This window comes from Sylvia atricapilla, chromosome 4 (genome assembly GCF_009819655.1).
Source record: "Sylvia atricapilla isolate bSylAtr1 chromosome 4, bSylAtr1.pri, whole genome shotgun sequence".
NCBI lineage: Eukaryota > Metazoa > Chordata > Aves > Passeriformes > Sylviidae > Sylvia > Sylvia atricapilla.
In genome coordinates, this window is record NC_089143.1 from 37,374,693 (window position 1) to 37,399,211 (window position 24,519).

Consider the following 24,519-nt stretch of genomic DNA (forward strand, 5'->3'; position numbering starts at 1 on the left):
CTCTTTTTGTATTCGTGGTTTTTCTGAGAGCCTGGGCACCCCCAGAATGTTGGAATCCTGTATGGGAACGTGAGTGTTCTTGGGCTCTTGCTGTTCCTGCAAAACTGGCAAGTCCCTTATGTGTGGGCTCCTGGAGCTTTTGTTGCCACTTCAACTCCTTTAACTGATTTCCTCTCCCACATCTACTACTGTTAGTTAAAACTGATGTTTTCCTTGCAGCAGCATTTGTGGGAGAAAAAAAAATCCAAGTAGTGAAGTTTTACTCCTGGATTATCTTCTTTCCCCAGACTACTGAAGCACAGGTCTTTGTTTTGGCATAGTAGTTGATAATGAGTGAATGTTTTAACTTTCTCTTCCAGAGCTCAAGGGTCACTGGCCTTGGCTGTAAGACAGATGTGGTTAGAGGCATGTCTTCCCAGATGTTGTCTACTTCCCTCTCCCCCTGGCTCCAGTATTAGTGACTTCTCATAAAATACACAGCTTGCAGAACAGCATGAAAAATGTTGGAATGTTATCTTCACACATACCAGTAGACTCCTGCAGAAAGAGAAGGCATTTGTAAAGAAAAGTGCTCCTGATGCTCTCCTGTTAGTGGTTATAACAGTGTCACCAGTTACACTATTTCTTGGCTTTCACTTTTTATTTTACTTTAGTATATGTAAAGGCTCAAATCTGGATACCTAGCAATGTTTTCAACTGGGCAATTTGAGATCCTATAGCTAAACTACATACCTTAAGTTTAATTTGCTGAGCTAAATACTAGGAAATAACTTTTATTAGCCCTTGAAAGCCCAGCCCTGAAAATGTGTAATGTCTAAAAAATTAAGTAATACAAAGGGCAGGCTTCCAAGATTTTGTTTAAAATGCCTCCCTATTGTCCATTAGCTTATGAAATAAATTTGCATCCCATTATTGTACTATGTGTAAGATAAAAAGCTTTCAGGAATTTACTATGGTAAATGGCACTGGGTAGGTCAGAGATAACAGCACTTTCTGAAACAAGAAGCTTGAGAAAAACACTTGGTATATTTTTGTAAGCATGGAAATAAAGTAACTGTAATGGCAATTCAAACATTTTTATAATGGAGGAGGTGTTAATCTTTGAGAGCCTTAGAAACACAGAGTTGCTTTTTCCTCCCCACCCTGCCCCCGAGATACTTAAGTAGCATCAGAAGGATTAGCTGCTGTTGTACATGTTGGACCTGCCAGAGAGAACTTGGCACAGGTGACATCAATGGCTCCAGTTTTCAGGCTCAGATTTCATGAAGCTGCAGGCATAAACTAGAAGTGAGAAGCAGTGGTTGTGTGCACAGCATCTCCAGGGCTCAAAAACATTTTTTTGCTGTAGAATTTGCAGTCCTACAGCACTGTATCCTTAACTCAGATCTTCCATCTAGAGGCAATTCCCTGTTACAGTGTGTATCCAAGATCATGTTGATCTTGTTACCACATCCTGTTAATACTTCCCTGTAGAAATGCACCATCACGTCCTCTCACTCCTAACATTCTCTCCTTGGGCAGAACAATGATACTTCATGAAGTCTTTCTGATAAGATTATTTACATTTACTGCAGTGGAGGAGTAAAGTCAGAGTAAATTGACTAATTTGATTCTTTGAAATGTTTGGATATTTTTTAAAAATTGAAAAAAATATAACCCTTCAGGTGTCTTTACAGGTTGCACACCAAAAACTCTGCATCAGGCTGAACTGAGAACGATGTCTTGACTAAAGATAATTAAGAGGAAAAAAAATGTCCTTTTGGTAAAAAGGTGTTCAATATAAAGGAAAATGGAAAAGAGTACATAAAAAACACCTGCTTTCAAATTAAGCTTCAAAAAGTATGATGTTTCAGGTCAGGGAGTTCTTGCAATCTCATCTGTGAGCACTTGCTGGAAAGGACTAATAAGTAATCAAAGTGTACGGGGAATGTTCAGTAAAGATAAGGGCATAGAAGAAAAGCTAAATTAGTTTTTCACATCAGTGTTCAATATGGACAAACCTATGAAATAACTCACTGGAGGTGGACTGGGACGTCTAAAACCAAAACTAAAAGGGATGCCCCAAATGCTTGCAGGCATTGGGGAGAATTCTCACGTGGTACTCAACATCCAGCATAAAGACATCCCACACAGATGTCTTAAAGCAGACCAAAAGATCACCAAAAAATAAGTCTGAGGTGGATAAAGAGGAAGAATGAGAGAATGCAAATGTAGGAAAGCAGTTTTTAGAAACTTCAAGTTATTTCTAAACCAGTAAGCCAAAAAAAACCCTCTGCTAATCAACAGGCCAGACACAGCAAGATGTGGCAAAAGCAAAAGAGCACCAGAGCAACATGAGAAAACAGATGAATAATGTTCAAACACATCTGTCGTGGCTGAACTCCAACCAGCAACCAAGCCCCACACAGCCACCTGCTCCCCCAAACGGTGGGATGGGGGAGAGAATTGGAATGGGAAAAGTAAATTAACTCATGCCTTGAGATAGAAGCAGCTTCATAATTGAAATAAATTAATATTAAATGAATAAATTATACTAAAAAGGAAAATTAGAAAAAGAGAACTAAAGTAAGTAATGCAAATGAAAACCATCCAAATAATGCCCAGCCAGTTTCCAAAGAGTGTTCTTCAGCCAGCTTTCACTCTATTTATTTGCTGACTCTTAGGGTATCCAATATCTGTTTAGTCAGTGGTGGGGGTCACCTGTCCCAGCTGTGTCCCCTTCCAGCTTCTTGTGCACCCCCAGCCTCCTCACTGTCAGAGCAGCATGAGAAACTGAAAAGCCCTTGACTAAGTGTAAACACTGCTCAGTGACAACTAAATCCTCAGTGTGTTACCAACATTATCCTCCTCCTAAATCCAATACACAGCACTGTACCAGCCACTAGGAAGAAAACTAACTCACCCAAAGCTTGTGCATCCACACACAAGCAAGACGGCTGCCAAACTGTCCTAGGAACAATAGATGCTAAAGATACAGTAGCAATGGCTGGAAGAAAACTTTTTTAACCTTGTAGAGGAGTTTCAGGCAGTTTTCATGACAATATTTTTTAATGAAAGAGTCATGGTGAAGCATCTGTCTCAAATTCAAGTGTAAAAGAACTTGAAACAAAATGACAGGACAGATGGTATTCATCCGAGAGTTCTAAGGAAATTCAAGTGATGAAATGGCTGAACTTTGAACCACACTTTATATTTTTTTTTACTTAAAACTGTTTTAAGTGCTAGATGAATGGAAGATCACAAATACGACACTAATTTTTAGAAAACATTCTGTAGAGATGCAGAGAGCTTCAGATCAGTAAAGTCCACATGACAAGTTGGTGGGAGCCACAGGACAGCTGAGAGTTGCTCGACAAATGGCAAAATGGAACTTGTGATTTCAAATCTTGTTCCATAGAGCTGTAAATATTCTTTTAAAAAATCTGCAAACCTTAAGGTAAAGGAGATCTGATAGTTTTGGTCTACTTGAGCTTTTCTTATCTACTTATCATAAAAGAAATAGGTCACCATGGAAGATCTTGCATGAATAACAAGAGCTAACAGTGAAGATCTGCAAAGCCAGCCTGCATCCTGAAGTGACAGAACAGCAAAACCAGCAGGTGAAATATGGTGTTAGTACAAATTGTATTACATGTTAATATGTGCTCCCCTATGGCATGTGAAGGGGAAAAAGCATGCTTTATGGGTATTATGGGGTAATACTACATTCGTCTGGAGGAGATGCTGGAGCTATAGCAGATAATTCTGTGAAGACATAATGAATGCTTTCTAGAAAAGCATATAGCATGTTAGGCATTATCAGGTAAAAGAGTTACAGACAAAACAGATATTCACTATTGCCTTATCATTTTCCTAGGGGAATAGAATATAAGGTTGCTTTTTTCTTAGGTCATCAAAGAGCAAAGCCTGTTTACAAAGCTGGTCTTATTTTTCCGAAGCTAAACTTTTGATCTGGAAAACTGTAAATATGTGTGTGTGTGTGTATGTGTGTGTGTGTGTCTTCATTAGAACATCTACAGACTTGGGAAGTGACTTCACTATAAACACAATTTAAAACTCCTAGAACACTATTGTAAAGTTGCAATTGATTATGGAGAGAAAATCAGAAAAAAAATGAAATAGGAGTTTTACTTTTGATTAGCCAATGATGTATTGAACTTTTTCATAACAGTGTACAATAGGCATAACGTCTATAGCATTAGTACATAATCTAGCACATATTGTTCAGTGATAGATTGTTTGCTGTGGTGGTGACGGTTGCTGATCCCATTTCACTTCTTAGCATAGTTTCATTTTTCTGTTTGTTTCCTCATTTTGGCCTCTATTTCTTGACACATCCTGAAATATCTAAGAGTTTATCCAGCAATCTTTGCATTTACAGAAGTTGCTGGGCTGCTTGTATGAGCTGCATCACAACCCATCTACTTTTCTGTGATCCTATTTCAATCCAGTGTCAAGAATCCCATAACAGTCCAGATGTTGAGCTCCCTGCTGCATTCTCCAATGCACACAGCCCTTCAGGGATGCTTTAAGTCTCCTAAGTATGGGATAATATAAGATTCAGATCTACCTGATAAAAAGATGACTCTACACAAATTCCTCAAATTACTTAATTGCCACAGGCCAGCACCAATTAGTAAGTGAACCTGTACATTGCTCTGACTATCCTGACGTCCTGAAATCAACTATCCCTCTTAGCCTCAGTGCTGGAGAGACTCATGATGGTTCCAGGCCTGAATATGAAGTCAACCACCAGAAAAATCTTTATAGCTAGCAGATCCAGTGTTCCACCTGTAAGTCGTATGGCTACTGTCAGTATTTCCTGGCCCAAACATCTAATGCAAAAGTTTGTACTCACAAATAATTTCTTCAGCAGAGCTGGAAGGATGATATTTATATGGACAAGACCACAACATTCTGAAAGGCTCTTTGAAAAATGAGCAGTTGATGAGGTTATTGTCAGTGCTGCCACCTTGAAACCAGCTCCTGGCTGGCTGAACTCTGCACTGACCTAGCACTGACTACTCCCTCAGGAATTAAGACCTTTACCAAACCTCCATCATTCACCTATATCTGATCTGTCACAGCAGAGAAGTACACTGCAGAGCCAGCATGCCTCTTCAGAAACCTTAATTTTTTTTTTCATAAATCAGATGGGCACGTGACTAAAGTCTGCCTCGATTAAAGCAGCAGTTGGAGAAATTCTATACTATTAAATAGAAATGCCATTTGGTCAGAAAGTGCTTGAGTTATATAATGCCAGAAGCAGAGACAAGGTTTGACAAGTATCCCTGCAGCATCCTTTCACTCTGCCATGCACTCTTTGACCACACTGACCCTTCTGACCTCTGAGTGAGATAGGCTGCTGTGCTACCTGGACTTTTGATCTGATCTTGCATGTGCTTAATGTTTTAATGTTATGTCCAGTTCTTATCCTAATTCAAAATATTTTTCAGCTTGCCCGTCATATTATGCAATATGGACACCATTTTCTCATAATGGAAGATAATGGGATAATGTTACAGGGAAAAAAAATCAAGAGTGTTTCTTATCTCAGGCTAGAAATGGCCCATGCAATATTACTTCATCCTCAATGGCTTTAGTATCAATAGTAACCAGACCCCACTCTGCTACAGGGTTACAGAACTGTTTTCCTCAGCAACACCCGTACCCACACATCTTACCTTCTCTCTCAGTTGGTAGGACAGACAGCTTTCCTTTCTGTTGCCAGGCCGATTAGCTGTATCTCTGGAGGTTCCTTGGCATCTTCAGGACAGGAAGTACTTTAGTGCATTCCTCAGTGTAATCGAAAGAGCAGCATGACTAGACGCCCTTCCAGAGCTGGGCATGCTTTTCCCCCTGGTCAGCTTTTCCCAAATCTCCACTTCACACAAACTCACAACAATCTTCCAGAAGGCCTCTGCTTTCATCCAGTTCTACTTTCTTCCACAGTTTCTGCTGTCTGAGAAATGAAAACAAAGAAAACTGCATTTGTAGCTGCTGGGCAATTGTGATTGCTTGAGGCCTTGAGGGCTCTGGCAGGGTGCTGCAGCCACCCCACAGGCTGGCAAAGCTCACACTGCCAGGCACAGCTCGGGGTCTCCTGTGCAGAATGGCACAGTGGGACAAAGGCCCTGGCTGTAGGGAAGGGTACTTTCATCAGCTTGCAGTGGGGTGTTTTCACCACCAACCCTCAGAAATGCCAGCACCAGTATCCATGGCTCTGGCCCAGCTGTTTCCCAAAAGTGCTAATGCTGTTTCCTATGGCAGGTTGAACTCAGGGAACATGCACCGCCACACAGATGATTCAGATGTTGTACCCAAAGACCTACTCCTGTCTAATGTCAGGGCTTCTAGAAAGATACTGCCCTACATTATTTTCCTGGGGAAATCCTCCCACAAATTTCAAGGAGAAAGGCTGTATTTTGATTTCTATTTCCACTTTAGTGCCTCCATGTGGTTCAGAAAACCCATTCCAAGCCGTGCTCCTTCATCTGAAGGCTGTAGTTTAACAGCAGTCTGGGCATGCTGCTTTCTTAGTTGACACACACTGCCACCAGCAGCCCTTTCCAGGGAAGTAAAACACCATCTCCCCATTCCTTTTCCCTTTCCCAGGGATGTTCAGCCAGAAGGCTGCTATTGCCATCATGCTCATCTCAGGCTTTTTTTTTTTTTTTTTTAAATTATTATTATGAGTTAGAGCTATGCTGATTCTCCCACCTTTCTGTTTTTTTTTTTTTGTTTGTTTGTTTGTTTTGTTTTGCTTTTTCTTATGTGCAGGAGACATTACTCTTGCACAAGAAACATCATGGAGTTGTTTGAATGTTAGATCACTGGAGGCAGATCTACTTTTACACTGAAGAACTGCATTCATGAGAGCAGCACACATGCAGCTCTCAGCCCTGCTTTAGCTGCACTCCACTTCAGAGGACACTGTTCTTGTCCCTAAAACAGTCATGTTTCTTCTCTGTGAAGCATATTAGTAAGAAAAAGCAAGGCTCTAACAATACAAACAAACCTTTTCATCTTGGTGCTTCAGCATCTCTAACTCCACCTTACAGTCGTGGATGCTTGTCACCTTGTCACCTGTTGGAACATGACTGAAGGAACATGCATTTTTCAGTTGGGTCAGTTCAGACCACTGCTTTGCTGGACTCTCCATCCACACTGTTGTGCAGAAAAGCCACAGAGCAGTGCAATGAGGTAAAAATCCCATGGCTTGTGCAGACGCTTTAGTTTAAGTGTTACCAGGCCCCATATTACAGGGTCATGGAGAACACTTCATTACTTCCTCCATATAAAGAACAGGTTAGATTTTTAGGATTTTAAAAAACAAAGGTTACTAACCGTTACCTGAGTTACTGAGATGTAAAATCCACATGAACACTGCTTCCCGCTTTCCTGGGCTCCACAGCAGTTCCCACAGCTGAGGCAGGGATGAGAGAGACAGCTCACACCAGTGCACACACCTGAGGCAGCAGGGACTGAGGGCTCCCCGTGACAGAAGGGCCAAACTGCTTTCAGACTTCAGGAGTCACTTACAGTTTATGTTTTGGGTTTTATTCCAAGGGAGCCAAAATCACCTACATTTCTTGGAGAGCCTATCACTTTTTCTAACTAGATTCGTTCTACATAGAAAATTCTTTTACATAGTGCCAGCCAAGCTACACAATTTACTATTCCAACACTGCAGGAGAGTAGGCTTGCAGGGTAAGTAAAGCCAACAGCTGGAGGACCAAATTCTGATGTTCCCTGAAAGTACATATTGCCCTGGAAGATAACCACTGACGCTTCTCAGATAAGCAAGCAGGATAAGATTTCAGAACACAGCAAGACCTAGTATTCTCATGCTTTTCATAGTAGTGTGTTTTCCCTTGAGTTATTTTTCACCTATTACAATTGATGGATCTAAGTTCACTAGCAGGGAAGAAGCAAAAAATGCTTTTACAGAAACAAAGTCTGTGTTGAATAGTGTGGATTTCTTCTTCATGTTCTTAAACTCCCCTTATTACTTTGCCTCCATAGATTCTTGCACAATTTGATGTTTTTTAAAGTAAAAGGAAAATTCTGTTTTATATACAGCAAAATCTACCACAGCACCTTTTGTGTTTTTACAGGCAGTGGTATGTTTTGCTCTTTCTTATGAGAAGGCTCACAGATCAAGAGTTAAGCATAAAATTTTAACACCTCTAGCTTGGTGTAATAGATCTCAAGTTTCTTGATGTAGTTTTAGAGCAGTAAGTTGATAAGTTTTGGCTTTAGGGACTGCAGTTTGGAGGCAAATGGTATGGAAGAAGCAGAGAGTAGTAAAGGAGATTGACTGGCATTAGGGAAAGAGAATGCACCGAGTCTAGGATGCTATCAGTAGGGACAATGTCTTTGGTACTGTCCTAAGTGCGCTGTAGGTTCTCCTGGTGCCAGGATCTATGGCAATAAAGAAAGATGTCTCCTCCTTCCTGTCAGTCCCTGTTTCCATACATAAAAGGGTGTTGCCTACATGAATAGTCTGTGCTATTACTCCAGGGTTTCATCAAAACAGCCTTTTGAAATCTGAATGCTCAGAAGTGCACAGACAGATAAGGCTGGGAAGCAAGAATCTCATTTGTAAAAAAAGCCCTATAGATTTCAGCACCTAGGTTCACTCTTAGAACTTATGTCTTTCATACCCTGATTGAATTACACACTCCTTTGCTAAAGAAACTTCTCAGGAAAACATAAAGTTTGATTGAAACATGTTTCTTGGTGGAAACATAAATGAACTAAGATAAGACACTACAGACTAAGTAAAGACAATACAGACTAAATAAAAACACTACAGACTAGACCTGACCTTTGGTTCTACTCTCTAGTTCATATTCTATGAGCATATTAAATCTACCAAATGTATCAGGGCAGGTGATATAAAAATCCAAATATGTCCATGTGGCAGTTCTAAGGGAAATTTAAGTTTTCATTTCACTGGAAAAAAACAGAGTCCTCACAGATGCAACAAAAGGTACCTAGATAAAACTTAAAATAAACCACATTAAATATTTGTAAGTTTGTAACATGAAAGTTGTCTAGATATTGAGATATGGGAGTTTCTATAAAGATAATAATCCACTTTTACTCTGTGAAAGTATAGTAAAACAAAAAATTCAAATATTTTATTTACTTCACCTAAAAAACAAGCAACCCATGAGTAAGATATACATAGGTTTCCCCGATTTATCCCTAATAAATTTTTTAAAGATTTATACAATTTCTACAGAAACATACAGTGTATCAAAATCTGCATAAATCAAATTTATAAAATATGTAGAAATGCATAGTGATACTATCCTCAACTTACAAAGCAAGAATATGGGAATTATTTTTTTCCAAGCCGGCTCTAGTAGGAAAAAGTCATTAAAGCAACAGCTTCTTATGATCTCATGTTTTGTAAGGTTTCAGTCTCACATACAGATTCATATTCACATACAGCATCAGCTTTCAATGAATTGCACATAATACCCATTTAAAATGCACACCTGCACAATTTATGTGCCACCATTCTTTCTCTTATGCATAGTTATATGATTAAATTAATCTACCCAACACACAAATGGAGTCAGTTTTCACACACACATGGAACAAGTACTGGCACGAAACCTTCTTTTCCTTTTTTTGTTTTCCAGTTTCTCCCTTCTTTATTTTCTATTTTTCATAGTTCTGAAAGGATAGATGGGAAGTTTAAAGAAACTAGGAAAGATCCCAAACTAGTAGGTCAGTGCAGACAGATCTATGAAGATCCAACTCTGTCACCAAATATGATACATAACCCTTGTTAACATCAATGGAAGCTGCATGCAATGCTATTCTAGACTTCAGGGAAGTATTTAGTCATACTTAATTGTGTGACGTGTTATAGGGATAACTCTTATGGAATCAGTACACTGATGTCAACATTTAAGTCACAAAATCTGGACAAAGGAAGTGAGGATAAGTCATTTCCCCTCCACCTCTCAATTAATTCAGAGTAAATATTTATACTCCTAAGGGAGTTCACATCAACTCCTTTCCAGAATATTTTTTGAAACAACTTCTTCACATTCTACTCTGTACACTATAGCACCATGCAGTTGGTTTTCTGTGTTTGTAATTAATCCCTCTGGAGAAGCTGAGAATGACAAAAATAACAAGAAAATTAGTACAAACAAGCCTGATTTCAGGATTTCCATTTCTCTTTTTGATCTAAATCTGGCATCCAAACTTGGCTGACAGATGTCCTTGTGACAAATTATGCAGATGTGTTAAATAGCTGGATTTTTCTTCCTAATTAAAAGTTTTAGTCTACCTCTAAGCTATTTCCATTCAAAATAGCAGTATAAATGAAGTATTTGATTCTTTCCAAGTTTTACATAATTGTGCAGCTTGCTTGCTGTTGTTTAGTTAACTATTTTTATGTAAGGCATGGTTTAAACAAGCAAATTAGTGCTTATAATTTCTTAACTGGATTCGTGAGGGTGCTTACCTCCATGAAATTGTACCACATTAGCACTAAACTCGACAGTCTTCCTTGCACTGTACCAAGTATTCAGTCGAAGCAGAGCAGCCAAACTGGCAAGAGAAATCTGTCTTCATTAGCACAGTAATTACATAGGGTGGTACGGTTGGTCCCTACCTCTGGTGACAGCTCAGAACAATCCACTGTAAATTTCCAACAAATGCTTTCCTTGTGAAAGAGAGAAATGAAAGAGGCACTAAATATGTTGAAATTCATCTTCCAAAAAAGCAGCATGACTGTGAGAGAAGGCCACCCTGGCTAAAAACCTGTGGCAGTGCTTAGTAAGATGTAAAATTAAATAAAAATATACAATAGGTTGATAATCACCAAGTTCTATGAAAATCTGATTACTCCAACCTTTTCAAGTGTGTGTAAAAAAACTGCCTTCAGACCCCTGAGTGTAATCCCAAAGAAGACAACGCTTTTAACTATGTTCCTATGAACCATAGCTAACAGCACATTAATTTACCAACATCTTGAAACAAAAAGATGTAAACATCTACAGAGTTTAAGGTAAAGCAGTTTTGTAAACATTAACTGCGGATGATAATGTTATTGTAATAATCACAGTTCCTCTATGTCCTTCATCCAAGCCAGGAGGCTCACAGCTGTACAAAGTTAATAACTGCAGCAGTTTTCAGGCTATTTTCAGTCCTGTACAAATGAACGCGTCAGTAGGTAGGTTTTGTTTGTCTACACACTAAGGATGTTGTTCATTTCCCATTTTTGTGTTGCTTTACTGGAGTCACACTCTGAAATGAAAACTTGATGGAGGACTTCGGAGCGATCCAAGCACTTCCCTGATGGAACATGAGTAAATCTGTGCAGATTCTGAAAGACAAAATCACCAGGAAAATGCGTTGGGTTTTTGTCTTGGGTTTGTTTTTTGTTTGGTTGGTTTTTGGTTTTTTTTTAACATTTTCTTTACATCTGCAATATACTTATTTACAAAGCCAGGTTTCAGCATCCCAAAACAGATTAGTTCTATACTCATTTTACTATTTGTTAAACCTAGCATTTTGCAGCCCTCATATTAAATCTTTGGTTCCTGTAGGTCCACCTGAGATGGCTCCTGTTTCTCTTATGCAACAAACTGCTAACAAAATGAGCAAAACTCTTTCTAAAATGCTTCTAGCTTTTTCATCTGTCCTAACCAAACTAAAAGATTAACTCTTGAGCACAGCTCTATGAAGACTTCACTGGGCAGGTCGTCCTCCATTAAACCCTCACAGAAAGCAACTGCACAACACCAATGTGAACCACAGAGGGGTAAAAAAAAGTACTAACTTGGCTTCCTGTTTGGCTGCCAGAAGGAAGAGTAAAGAGAAGGAGAGTTGAGTCTGGCTTCTGGAGGAACAGCAGGCTGCCTAAGGAAGTGCAGACCTGTTGTGCCAGGCACACTCAGGCTGACTCTCCCACATCTGTCTCCTTCCACACCCACTATGCCCCCATGCCTGAGGCTCCTGTGTTTGGTCTGTTGGCTCCTCTCACACTTGCTGACCCCAGGTGCCAGAGGCAGCCCTGACTCGCTGACTGGCTGCATCCAGTGGGAGGGGAAGGGAGCAGAAGCAAGCCCATGGCACTGTGGCTGGGCCGGGGCTCTGCAGCCTTGCCCCATGCACACAGACAACCCCCAGCATGGGGACCCTCTCCATCCCCCCACACACATGTGCACAACCAAATGTGGCTTCAGATCAATACTTGGCTCCTGCTATGTGGCCAGATATGGAGGTCCTCCAGCTGGAGAGAAAAAAGGATGTCTAAACAAAAGCAACAGGCAGACCACCACCAGCCCTGTTCTCAATGTTTGCTTACAGGCACTGAAGCCCTCCTAGTGCTTGGTGCTCAAGCAGCACATGTTACACTCACCAAACTGGGACACTGCTTGTTTCAGAGACAGCCAACTGACCAACCAGACAACATCTCCTTGCAGCCTTAATTTACACATGGCCACAACATTTTTCAGCAGTCCATAAGTGTCTCATTCCTTACGCCTTTGCTATTAGAAGAAACAGTTATACCCTCTGTACTGCACAGCAGTGTGCCCAATTTCTAGTATTTGGTTACACACCCTTGGTGGTCTTTTCACTCTCACCCTCCCTTTTTTCCTTCTAGAAGCCAGTCAGTGTTTTGTTCTACATCCCAGACTGTGCTTACTGGGCTTCCTTATAACTTGTGGTAATAAGCAAACAATTACACAACTGGTGCTAGTGTAGAGGAAATGGATCTTGCATAAATGAAATTCTTAGAGAGAAGCCAAGTAACATGCTGGGACACGCTAGAATGGCTGGAGAGTTAAAAACTGGTACGTATTATTCTACTGAATATTAAAGCTGAAGTTAGTACTTACCTACCACTGTTTATTGAGTTTTACATTTCAGGTTTGAAGAAATTTGTCTGTCTATCCAGCATAAGGAAGCTGAACTGGATGGAAATGGCATTATGTTACCTGATATTTCCTAGCTCTATGCAAACACCAGAAAATGTGGAGTGCCTTAAAGGATAACAAATTGATTTCTCTGCACTCAACTGTGCCAGCATCTTTCAGACAAACAATAAAGAATCCAGATAACTAGCTAATGAATTAATAAATATTCAATATGCTAGCTATATAAGCTGAAGAAAAATTGACATGGAATAGTTTCTTAGATGTAGAACCAAGTTATATGTGGCTATATCCAAGAATAACGTCACCCCTAGACAATAATCAGTCTCACTTTTTAAAGAGACAAACAGAAATAGAAACTTAGACATTTTTTTAAGTAACAGTAACAAAACATATGAATAAAGGACTTACAGATGTAATGACTAAATTGACTGTAGCAGCCTTCACATGTATATCAGCCAACATTCCAAGTCCTCATTAAAAATTTATAGATTTTGCAATAGTGTTATAACATCACCACACCCAGGATTAAGAACAGAGCATGTTATTGTTATTAGAGAATGGCTAACGAACAAACGAACAGGAAGTGAAATACCGAAGAAGACAAAGACAACACAAAAAGGCAGAGTAATCTTATGTTTACCTGTTTCCATGTAGGCTTAAAAATATCTTCAGTCTTTAAACAGAGAAACACTTCAATTTAAATGGCCCAAAATGAGACCTAATACTGACTCTAGCTTAAAACGCACTCCAGCATTTAAGCCATTTTCTCACAGCATATATGAGACAAAGAGATTTTCTTGATATAGAGCATACAAGCAGAAAGGGTGGTGGCACTAAAACCGTTTATGAAGTCTGTCGCTAGTAGTGGACATGCTTTTTTTTCCTCTGAGACATGTGCTAACTCCTAACATCTCTCTGGCAACAAATGTAGCCTCTTGGAGTTTTCCTTAAAGATTTTGCTACAGAAGACAGCAACTAGAATCACTAAATAAAAGGATCTTTCACTAGAGGAAATTTTTCTAGCAAGCATGTATTTCTGAGAATGTGCCATTAACAATTCACTCGATTCAGTTAACCTTGTACTAGATCTTTAATTTCAGGTATACATAAAACAATTTTTTAAAGGTGCAAATAAACCAGTATGAAATCTAAAAATTTATTTTCTTCCATGTATCTGTTGCATACCTTGAAGAATTGCCACTCCTTGTATTCGTTCTGATTACAGTGTGTTATCATAATTTTGGATCCATCTGGTCCTTTAGTTAAGCACTGATCATACTGCATGAGTTGATTGGCTTCGTTGATTCGGAAAAGCTAACAGAAAAGAAAAAGCCATTTTTATACCAGCTGACTCAACGAGCATTTTAGAAACACTGAAAATACCATGAAATTGCAGCATTCAAAACATTTTCTGCCTTTATTACACCTGTCTTTCAGGAGGGTTCTTTATTTTGCATAACACACTTTTACTATCACAATACTAAATTTCATGCTTAACTTTCCTGTAGGAATAAGAAGGCCAAGAAACTTAACCAGAAAGAGAAAAATGGTAAAGGGATTCCTATTCAGGAGACTTCTGAAAGTGTGTGATTGCAAACCTTTGCATAATTTGATGACAAAACAACCCGTTATCTTTATAAAAGCCTGGTAGCAAATCCTTGATCCTGGACAGTAATTTCATGTGAGGACGCTAAAACTTTGGCATTCCACCCATACAGGAAATCAATCTAATTCATCCAGAAAAAGATTATCCTAGATACTTCTTACAGAATTATTGCCACAGGGCTTTTTGGGTAGCATATGCAGAAAAAGTAGTTTAGGGAACCTTTTCATTAAATATCAGAATAAAAGAGACATTTCCAGGGACTACTAAAGGCTAATCCATATACGATTTTTAAAAACATCATCCTAAATGCAATTTTATGATTGCCATGACAAAACTACCTGGTTTAAGTTTTCATGGGCTTAAATAAGGACTTTATTTTCTGAAAAATTTTCCAACCAGAAAAGAAGATAGAAAGACAGAGCAGCATGTTTGTGTGGTAATGTGGGTAGGTCTGTGAAGATACAGGTCAAACACAGCAAAAACTTGGATTGCAACCATTTAATAGTAATTTTGTTCTGCCAATTAATTTGTAAATGAAGCAGAGACAAATTTCTGTTCATTTTCTTCTCTCATGTGGTGGAAGGTGAGTTACTGCACAAAAGTGAGTAACTCATTCTAGACCAAAACAACTTCATTACAAATTGAGCCACAGTGAGTAAGGTTTTTTCCTGAAGGAAGGTAAGTGGTGAATCAGGAGCAATGCTTAGAGCTGAAGCAATGATACTGTTGCTTCCTCATGTACCTGTTGCTCTGAAGAACAGATTATGAATTTTCCTTCCATTTCATACCATTTATGTTGAAATGGTATTTTCAGACTGTTGTGTTTTAGCAATGCCAGTATTCTTACAGAAAACCCTAATTCCCACATTTGTAGCTGGCACCTAGGTGACTTCATGTACAGGCTTAATAGAAAACTTGCCTATTATCAATCCACAGCAAGCAATTCTCCTTCAGACTTGCTCCAAGCTCCTTACCTGATTTCCTCCCATTCTGTGGCACGGCCCAAGTTCAACAAAGCCACCATTGGTGTGCCCCATGCTGTCGATGCAGTAAGAGGTTTCAAAGCCTCTAATCTGGAAAAGAGGTTTTGCACTCTGAGTTAGTCTCAAGGGAAAAGTAAGTGCTAAGTAGTTCAGAAAATTCTCACTTATCTCTCAAACCAGAAACAGGTATCTGACAGAGAGATTAGACAAACTTGTGTATGAAATTTAAATACTGATGTTAATTGCTCCAGGAGATAGAGCTTCAGCCTTCCCATGCTAATTTGCAGGCTTTTCCATGAGTCAGAGTATGCTGATAAAAGCCAGAGTTGCAAAGCTCAATTCCAAATTACTAACACCAAAATATAGGACTTTCAAGTATTTTAATTTATTCAATCTCCTATCCGAGCATGTTCCACGTCCCACGTCTTCATAATAAGTTCAGGAGCTCAGGTAAGTTTCTCTCATCTTGTGGATGAAGAGAAACAGGCTGTAGAGAAGTTATGCACAGCACCAATTACCCACAGCCAGACACAGCCCACTGACCCAGCTGCTCAGATGGACCTTCTGCAGCAGCAATTACACAGGGAAAAAAAAAAAAATTGATGAGGGGCAGGCACAGGCACTGGGATAAAGAAACAAAGTCCTGTCATAAAGCATGTCTCAACTGCTGATTATCTCACTTTCTTCTCAGAAGCGCCAACAAGCAGTCTTACAAAGACTTTATGATACAAATAACATTTTTTCCAGACCAATTTTCTTTGCCAGAGCCTCTTTCCTCTTTGCAATGGTATAAAAAGTCTGGAGGACTAAGCTTAGACTCTTCCAGGGAGTGTTAGGGAAGATGAACCCCATACTTTCATACCCTACAGTTTGGAAATGCAATCAGTGTGGTGTTACAAGTGAGGGGAGGGGGACAGGATTTCTCAGATGTAGGATAACTAGCAGCCTGTGAAAAAGAGTTGAAGAAAACTTCGGAGGAGTCTCTGGACCTAGGATTTTCCTGTTGCTCCACCAGATGCACTCGCTTTATCGGGGATGATTTTCTGCAAAGTCACCAGTATTATTTAAGCTCTTCAGAAGCTTTCACCTTGGTGAACAGTAATATTTAGTGCACCTTCCAAACCCTTTATGTAGATTCCAGAGGAGGTCTAAGGCTTGTACAGTAGCTGTTGCTTTGTGCTCACTTTTAGGTAAGAAATCAAGGTGGCATTGTTCATCTGGTTCCTCAGATAAAAGATTATTTGTACCCCCTTTCACCATGCATGTGCTCTCTAACACTAATTCTAACTTTAGGAAATTAGAGATGATGCTTGTTGATAGGAGACAGCATAGACCTGTATTTTCTAATGTGCTTTTGAAGTTACAAAAGCATGTATCATATTCATCATATCTTGGGAAAGAAGGCTGCTAAATTTGGTGGGACACAGGAGTTCTCCTCAGCTAGCAAGAGGATTTTCTGATTTTCCCTCAACAATCTGCAAAAGTGAAATAGATAGGAGAGACCAGGCAAAAATGTAATCAATTGCAGAGAGGGGAAAAAAAATCTGAAAGCAGGTAGGAGACCTGCAGTAAATGCTTGCCAAGGTGTGGGGGCTAAATGCCAGAACAGGATGGGCAGAGTTCAGTGAGGAGTCCTGCACTCACCTGTGATATGCCAACTCTCCCTTGTTAACCACTTGGAAGTGCTGCATTTGTAACCACATTCTTAATTTAATGAAGTAATTCATAACTATATACACTAATGCTGGAAACGATGGTTACAGAATCATATCAAGTTGTTACATGCAGGTAAGGGACTTGCTGAGGCTGTAAATGTGTATGTCCCAGTCTAGCAAACACAGGCAGAAAGAACTCCACCTGGATTTCATGATCTCTTCTCTAGGCCTTCATACAACAGGTATTTTCACCTACCAATCTTCACCAATATTCCTACATGCAGGATTCACATTTTTTCCTTTGAGAAAACTTAAATTCCAATTATGGAAGAAAGTGCTTTGGACAGGGCTAGACATAAGTTATCATTCAAGGACCTGTGGAACTAATTTAAAAAGTCACACCTGCAAAGGGAGGTATAATTTTTTTCCTGAGTTATGTCTTTATAGCTCTCTGGTTAGTATCATATAGCTTAGCATAGAAGTAATCAAATAGCCTGTTCACATGTCAAGTAACAATTGCTTCCTTTTGAATTCGTAGTTTTTAAAAAAAGCTCCTAAAATACATATGCTTTATGTGCTGTACCTACCTCTCCCCAGTCCACATTTTTGGGTGGTAAGGGATAATATGAAGTTATATCATATGCTATTTCTTCCATAAACCACTTAAAACTTTTGCAGTTGTGATCTTCACGGAATTTTTTCAGCTCAGATATATCTCCATAGGGCAGCGCTTTTGTCTCCGGCCGGCTGGCATAGAAGTAATCCTTGTATTCATCCCACCACACTTCTACAACTCTGACATAGTTCTGTGAAGAATAAAGACAATGCTGTGACCTCAAAGCACACCAAACAGGCCAGAAGCAACTCCTTGTTAATAACAGAAATTTAAATATTTATCCTCTTAAACAGTGACAGTATTATTAAAATAGTACTATTATATAGCACTAATAATTTGTCACTATCAGTAGACTATACAAGACACGTGAATATTATTTTTGAGTAATAGTGTAGGACTGAAGCCAGCAAATTAAACTGGGTTGCTTAATGAGGGTGCAAAGTCATTTTCTAAGATTAGAGATTATTTATTTGAAAATAAAGACTTCAGTTACCGGTCCAATAAAACGTTGCTTTTTTGCTGCTGTCAGAACTGCAATTCATGGTTTCTGTTCACCTTCTACAATGTTTTAATGAAGAGAAACATAGTCATTGGTCCACTAACAGGGAAAAAAATCAGTCTTAAATGGGTCAGCTACTCGGAGAAGGGGGAAAATTGGAGCTCACTTGGTAACAAGCCTCTTCCTCACATCTTTTTTCCTCATTCTCTTTGATGGCTTCTATCTCTGTATTACCTGTGCGCATTCCAGACCCATATCTCACTTTGTCTAATCCTTCTAGAGTTAATGACCTGGTGTTAAATCTGTCTTAAAAGATCTGACTAAAGGCACAGATTATTGTGACTTTTACTTTGATCCACACCCAGCATAAATTTAACAAAGCTATAAAAAAAGGACATTTACTGTGAGGATAGGAAGGTGACTGAAGAGGGGAACAAGCTATTTATACATCCTGCCTTGTACAGAGAAGCAACTTAATATTTAAGAATGCTCAGCAGTGCTTTTTATATTCAGTAAGCAAGCCAGCAGACTCATGTAAGGTGTTAAGATATGCAGTAAATATTTTTGATCAGCTTTTAAGAAGACTGAAATGATTTTATCACTTCAGACAAGGCAAACTAGCATCTTGCCTGCACTGAGCAATAGACTTATCATTTGCTATCCTGTTGCCCATAACTCTGTCTCTACCACAGACATGTTCCCCTGGGCTCCATTATATTGGTCCTAGTCCCTGTTTCATCAAAATATGAATCAATTTAAATTATTAATATGGAACTTTTTGGGGTGGGGGGGGCTTGGGGGTGTTAGTATTTTATCATTCAGCTAGGCTGGGACATTGCCTTTAGAACTAACTCTTAGGTTGGCTCAAGCCATTCTCTCTAATCCTATAGGTACTCATTGTCTAGGAAGATTGCTCTTGGATTGGAATTTACAGGGAGCTCGGTCTTCGGAATGGGATTTACTTGTGCCAGAACAGTGCACAAGAGAGAGATTAACTGGGCAAGTAGAGAAACCTAGCAGAAGGGTTGTCTCTCTTCCTGCTGGTAGAATGAAAATAGATATAAACAGTCTTTCTTGATTCAAATTCTCTTCTTCAGATATAGAGCTGGCTCATTTGTTTTCTGGAACTGATGTCTAATTTTCGTCTCAGGGCTTGAGTAACACTTCTAGAACCTTCAGTGTACCTGACGAGTTGCCAATCCTTATGATGTAGGGCAGAGCATGCCATCTTCCCAGGTGTCATTTACTGTTTCTTAATGAACAAATGCAGACACAAAAGTCAGAGAGATGCTAAATTCCAGAACTCTCTAACCTGGCCTAGGATCAAACTCATCTTTATCAAGATAAAGGGGGATTTCAAGCCTATGATCTTCATCTCCAGAAGTGTGCTATAGTTACTAGAGTTGTACTTGGGCACAGTCCAGCAAAGGTGCTGACCTTAAGTAATAGGAAGTGCATTTGTATCTCAAGGATAGTGGGGGAAAGCTTAGAGCAAAAAGATGGGTTCCAGGAGTCTCTTCTCTTAATAACAATAGGATTAACACTAAGATTTCTTTCCTGTGGGGATGATCATCCGAGCTATAGATACTAAATAGCTTTGGATGAAGTGCTCTCTAAACTGTTACTGATAATTTAAAACAAATTTATTAAAAACCGTTCTTATATGAAATCAAAACTACCTTCAAGGTTGCTTCAAAACTGTACCTTTAGTGTAGGAGAAGACCCAACATACACAGGGGGTGGATTCCTTGCCAGCCCTGGAGACGATAGATGTGTCCAACACGAGAACAGGGAACAAACAGCAGTTTTCCCCCACACTGCCAGATCTACAAGTTAAAACAAAGGTATTATATATGAACAGGAATTTAAGACAGACAGATAATAGATTCTGGAAGAAATGTTAACTACGTTCTTACTATATTGTCATATCTTCACATATTTTTCCTTAAAATGTAAGCATAAGAAAATAGGTCTTTGAAATGAAAGGTATACTGAGTACACTTTCAACTCGGCAAGGAAGTTACACAACTAAAACAATCTTTAAAAAACTTTTTACAAGCTGGATATCTTAGAAAGCTGGATATTTTAGAACAATAGTAATGAATGAGTACACAAAAGCAGGAACTGGGTAATTTTTATTATGACAGAATTAATGAAATTTTGATTTTATTAAAGTAATTCACATGCCATCACTAAGATGGGTCTGGGTTAGATGCCCATTCACATTTAAGTTTTTCCTAATAAAGATTAGTGGGAGATAAGGATGTGTGAAGTAACCCATTGCTCCAAGCAGAAACTGATATTTATCTGACTATAGTAGCTGAAAAACAGAAATGTGTAAAATATACTACCATTCTGAAATTCCCCTCACTTCCACATATCTTTGGATAATCCTTTATGTAGAAAAGAACATCTATTTAAATCAGAATTTAGTTGCTCCTAGTCTAGAGAAGTTTAATTGTAGCACCAAATCCTAATTCAAGCTAACTTTGTGAATGTTTCGAATTAGTCTAAATTCCAGATTAAAATATGATTTACCAGTAGTAGGAAAGATGAGCAGAATATCTTACTTTCTTCATTGCATCATGATATTATTTCCTAAGTTTTACCAAAAACCCACCTCAGGTATGCAAGGCCATTAATTTTATTTGCTATCTAGGATCAGCATGCAAGGCTGATAAATGTTCAGTTCTTCTGAAGACTGGTTATGATCTACATGAAACAAGTTTGGAGGGTCTCTACATAATGAGTATTTCAATTACAGAACTTACTGTAAGTAATTTCAATCATGATTTTGATCTATGCAAGATGGAGAATTATATGGATAAAAACCCTGTGTGCATAACCCTTTGTATATGGATTTACAGCTGAGCAAGTGCACTCAGAGCTTTCCTCTAACTCATGAAGAGCAAGAGTAACTAGGGGAGCTCTGAATGCACTTTTTCTAAAATTCAGCTAAGATTTCACATTGCCACTGAAGATACAAGACATCTTCACTTTTTATCTGTTAATTGGGACCGATTCCTGCTGTCTGCACTTGTGCATTACAAACATTGAATCTACAAGAAGCCAATGACAATCATCTTACATTCTTGCAAACTGAAGAGCATGCATATGCCTAGGAGTGAAAATAAAATCCTCCTCAGTGATTATGAATTATGCAGTTTGTATTTCAATTATAGGACTTCTCTTGTAAAGAAGTTCTTGAAATTCTGAAAAGTATATGAAATAGTTTTTCACTCCACAAAAAACGTCAAGGAGGAAGCAGATTACTTTTTGTTGCACCATATATACTTCCCAAAAGCACATACATCAATTGAGGACTATAAGGACTACTTCCTCTCTAGCACTGGTTTCATTAGAAACAACATTTTTCTACACACACTATGAGAACATTCAGTTTCCTCCCATCAACTTGGCCAATCTGGTTTTATATTGGATATTAGAGAAGTCAGGGGTGCAACCCCAAAACTGTTTACAAAATCTAGATTACACATCATTTAGCTTCAGCATGAAGCCATCTCTCTGAACACTTCTGAACCAAAGCCCTCAGGAAACACTGAGGAAAACACATTTCTGTCACACCTCCTCACAACAAAATCTGGGCTTCATGAGGAAGAGGAAGGTCTGTCTAAACTCAAAACAGAAGTATTTGCTTCTTCTTTTAAATGAAAAAAAATCTATTTAATTGATGTGGTTTTCAAATACTGGTGTTACCTTGTAAGAAATTTCAAAATTTTCACCACCCCAGATCTGAAGCCCTGGATCATAGAGACCGAGTTCAAAGAAGAAATCACGTTCAATGGCAAACAATCCACCAGCCATTGCAGGGGACCTGAAAGAGGAAGACAGTGTAACTCCTTCTGACAAAAGGATACAACAGCAGAGAAAGCATTAGCGAAGAAAGCAATTCAGTTAACATACAGTAAAGATCAGGTAAATGGCAATACACTGAACAATCATAAAGCTTTGTCATCAATTTTCTGAAATGGCATATAGATAATTTGTAGTGAGGTCACATTTTTTTATTATGTTGTGTGTTTTTTCTAAAATTAATTAATTCAATTAATGAATTTTGATGATACAAAAACTTGGTTCAAATTTTCCATTCTGCTAGTCAATATCCTTCTATTAAAATAAAAACCAAGATGAGAATTCTGTGATGAGATGTTTCTCTGCTAAAAATTTTTCTAGTTTTTGAGATAACACGAAACTGCAAACGGCTTATGTTCTGAGGAGCTGTCACATTGAAACACATTGTCTATTAAACAAGCTACAGTGTTTTTTAACAGCTTTCTAATCTTCTAGCTCTTTTTGTCCTGTTAAGAGACACTTTATATTACACTCAATAAAATTTTAAAGAGGGCCTAGATAAAGTAGTACATGTTCCCATTTTGGTTTAGTCTTTTTTTTTTTTTCTGTTACCATTTTCTTTTAATGACTTTGTAAATCCCTTCCCATATGCCATGATTAAATTGGCAAGTTTATTGTGTCAAAAGATGCTGTGATCTGGATTACAGCTTGTGCTGGTATTGGCTGGAATGGAGTTAATCTTTGTTGCAGTGGCTGGCATGGGCTGTGTTTTGGATTTGTGCTGAACACAGGGCAGATAATGTGGTGATGTTTCTGCTGCTGCTGAGCAGGGGCTGCACAGAGCCGAGGCCTTTTCTGCTTCTCCTGCTGCCAGGCTGGGGAGGAGCCGGGGGTGCATGGAGGGGACACCAGCCAGGACAGGTGACCCAACCCGACCTGAGGGATATTCCAGACCATGTCACATCATGCTCAGCATTTGAAAACTGGAGGAAGAAGGGAGAATGTTTGGAGTGATGGTGTTTGTCTTCCCAAGTCACTGTTGTATGTGATGTAGCCCTATTTTCCCAGAGATGGCTGAACCCCTGCCTGTCCATGGGAAGCAGAGAATTCATTCTTTATTTTGTTCTGCCTGTGTGTGTGTGTGCTGACTCTAAGCATATTAATTATTAGTTAGTTGCTGTCTAAATTAGGTGATCACATGCCAAGGTACTGCTACATGTCCCTTTCTACCTGCTGCCTACTGTATTTTCCTTCAGTGCTGGTTTTGTATCCTGGGGGCTCAAAGGTACAAAGCCAGAAGACACATCAGGGAAGCACATTGCCAGCACAGCCCCATGGCTTTCCAGCACTTTTGGTTTTCCTCGCACCACAAAGACTTGGCAACTGTAGAAGCCTCTGATACTGCAGTTTCAGTCTCGGCCTCCAAGATTCTGCCAAGTGTGTAAAAGAACACAGTAAAACCCACATAAGCTCAGTAGTTTACTTCACAGGCTACAAAGAGGTAAGCACTGTGACTAAAAGAAAGATTCAGTCCTGGGGCAGCACTCATATTACAAAAACGTTGCCTCAGTGCTTTAATCTGCTGAGGATCTTTTTGTTTTCTTTCTAAGCTAAGCAATCCTGGCTATGGTTTCAGCAAGACTTTTACTTGGTCTTGCTTGCCTTAGTATTGCTGCAAGAAAATGCACACAGCCTGGACACAAACAGATGCAGTGCATGTCTCTTTTTAAAGGAAGCATTGTAACTCTGGAAGTATTATTAAAAATAAAGTCATCTTTTAAAACATTCTGAGAACATGTGTTCTGTGTTTCTGGGAACACTTTAAACGATTTTAAGACCCGTTTGGATGGTAAACACAGAACACTACAGTAATGTTTGAAATAGTTTATCCCCCTCTAAGTGAATATTAAAGTTCCAATGTGGACAGCCTCATCAGAAAATGGTATTATTTAAAGTGTATACAAAACAGATCAAAGCTTCATAACTTGCTTGCATGTGTTGCCATTTTAGCAAAGAACAATCATGGGTGCGGATAGGGAATTACCAACATCAGTTCTTACAATGTTTAAATCATATATACAGGCAATAGAAGACATTAGATTCTGAAGATGTGAAGATTGCTTTCAAATGTAGTAACACGATTAGTTAAGTGTGAAGGGGAAAGTAATAAAAACCAGCAGAACCACAGTCTCCCAGTATTTAAAAGCCATCCAGAAACCATAGTTTCTAAGCTAGGGTTTCTAGGCAGTTTTTGTTTTCTGGGAAGAAAACATACCCTACTACAAAGCATAGTAAAAAGGCAGGAATTCTGTGAAAATTACTGGAGTTTTCCCACAATAAAAGTGCTGTTTTTATCTTTCTTCATTTTTTTCAAATGTTATGTGTATTATATTAAAATTCTTAGAAAATACCTAGCCAAGATTCTTAAACAGT

At 38.9% G+C, this 24,519-nt stretch overlaps 1 protein-coding gene across 1 annotated transcript in view; it reads right to left on the reverse strand.

Moving 5' to 3' along the window:
* Positions 1-9,119: 9,119 nt before the first annotated feature.
* GALNT7 (polypeptide N-acetylgalactosaminyltransferase 7) overlaps positions 9,120-24,519 on the reverse strand; it is a 71,591-nt gene continuing 56,191 nt past the window's right edge. The window contains 7 exon segments of the mRNA XM_066317597.1: positions 9,120-11,356; positions 14,100-14,228; positions 15,495-15,593; positions 17,746-17,964; positions 19,978-20,021; positions 20,024-20,099; positions 21,991-22,108. Coding sequence (XP_066173694.1) covers positions 11,219-11,356; positions 14,100-14,228; positions 15,495-15,593; positions 17,746-17,964; positions 19,978-20,021; positions 20,024-20,099; positions 21,991-22,108 — 823 coding nt within the window. The 3' untranslated portion in view covers positions 9,120-11,218.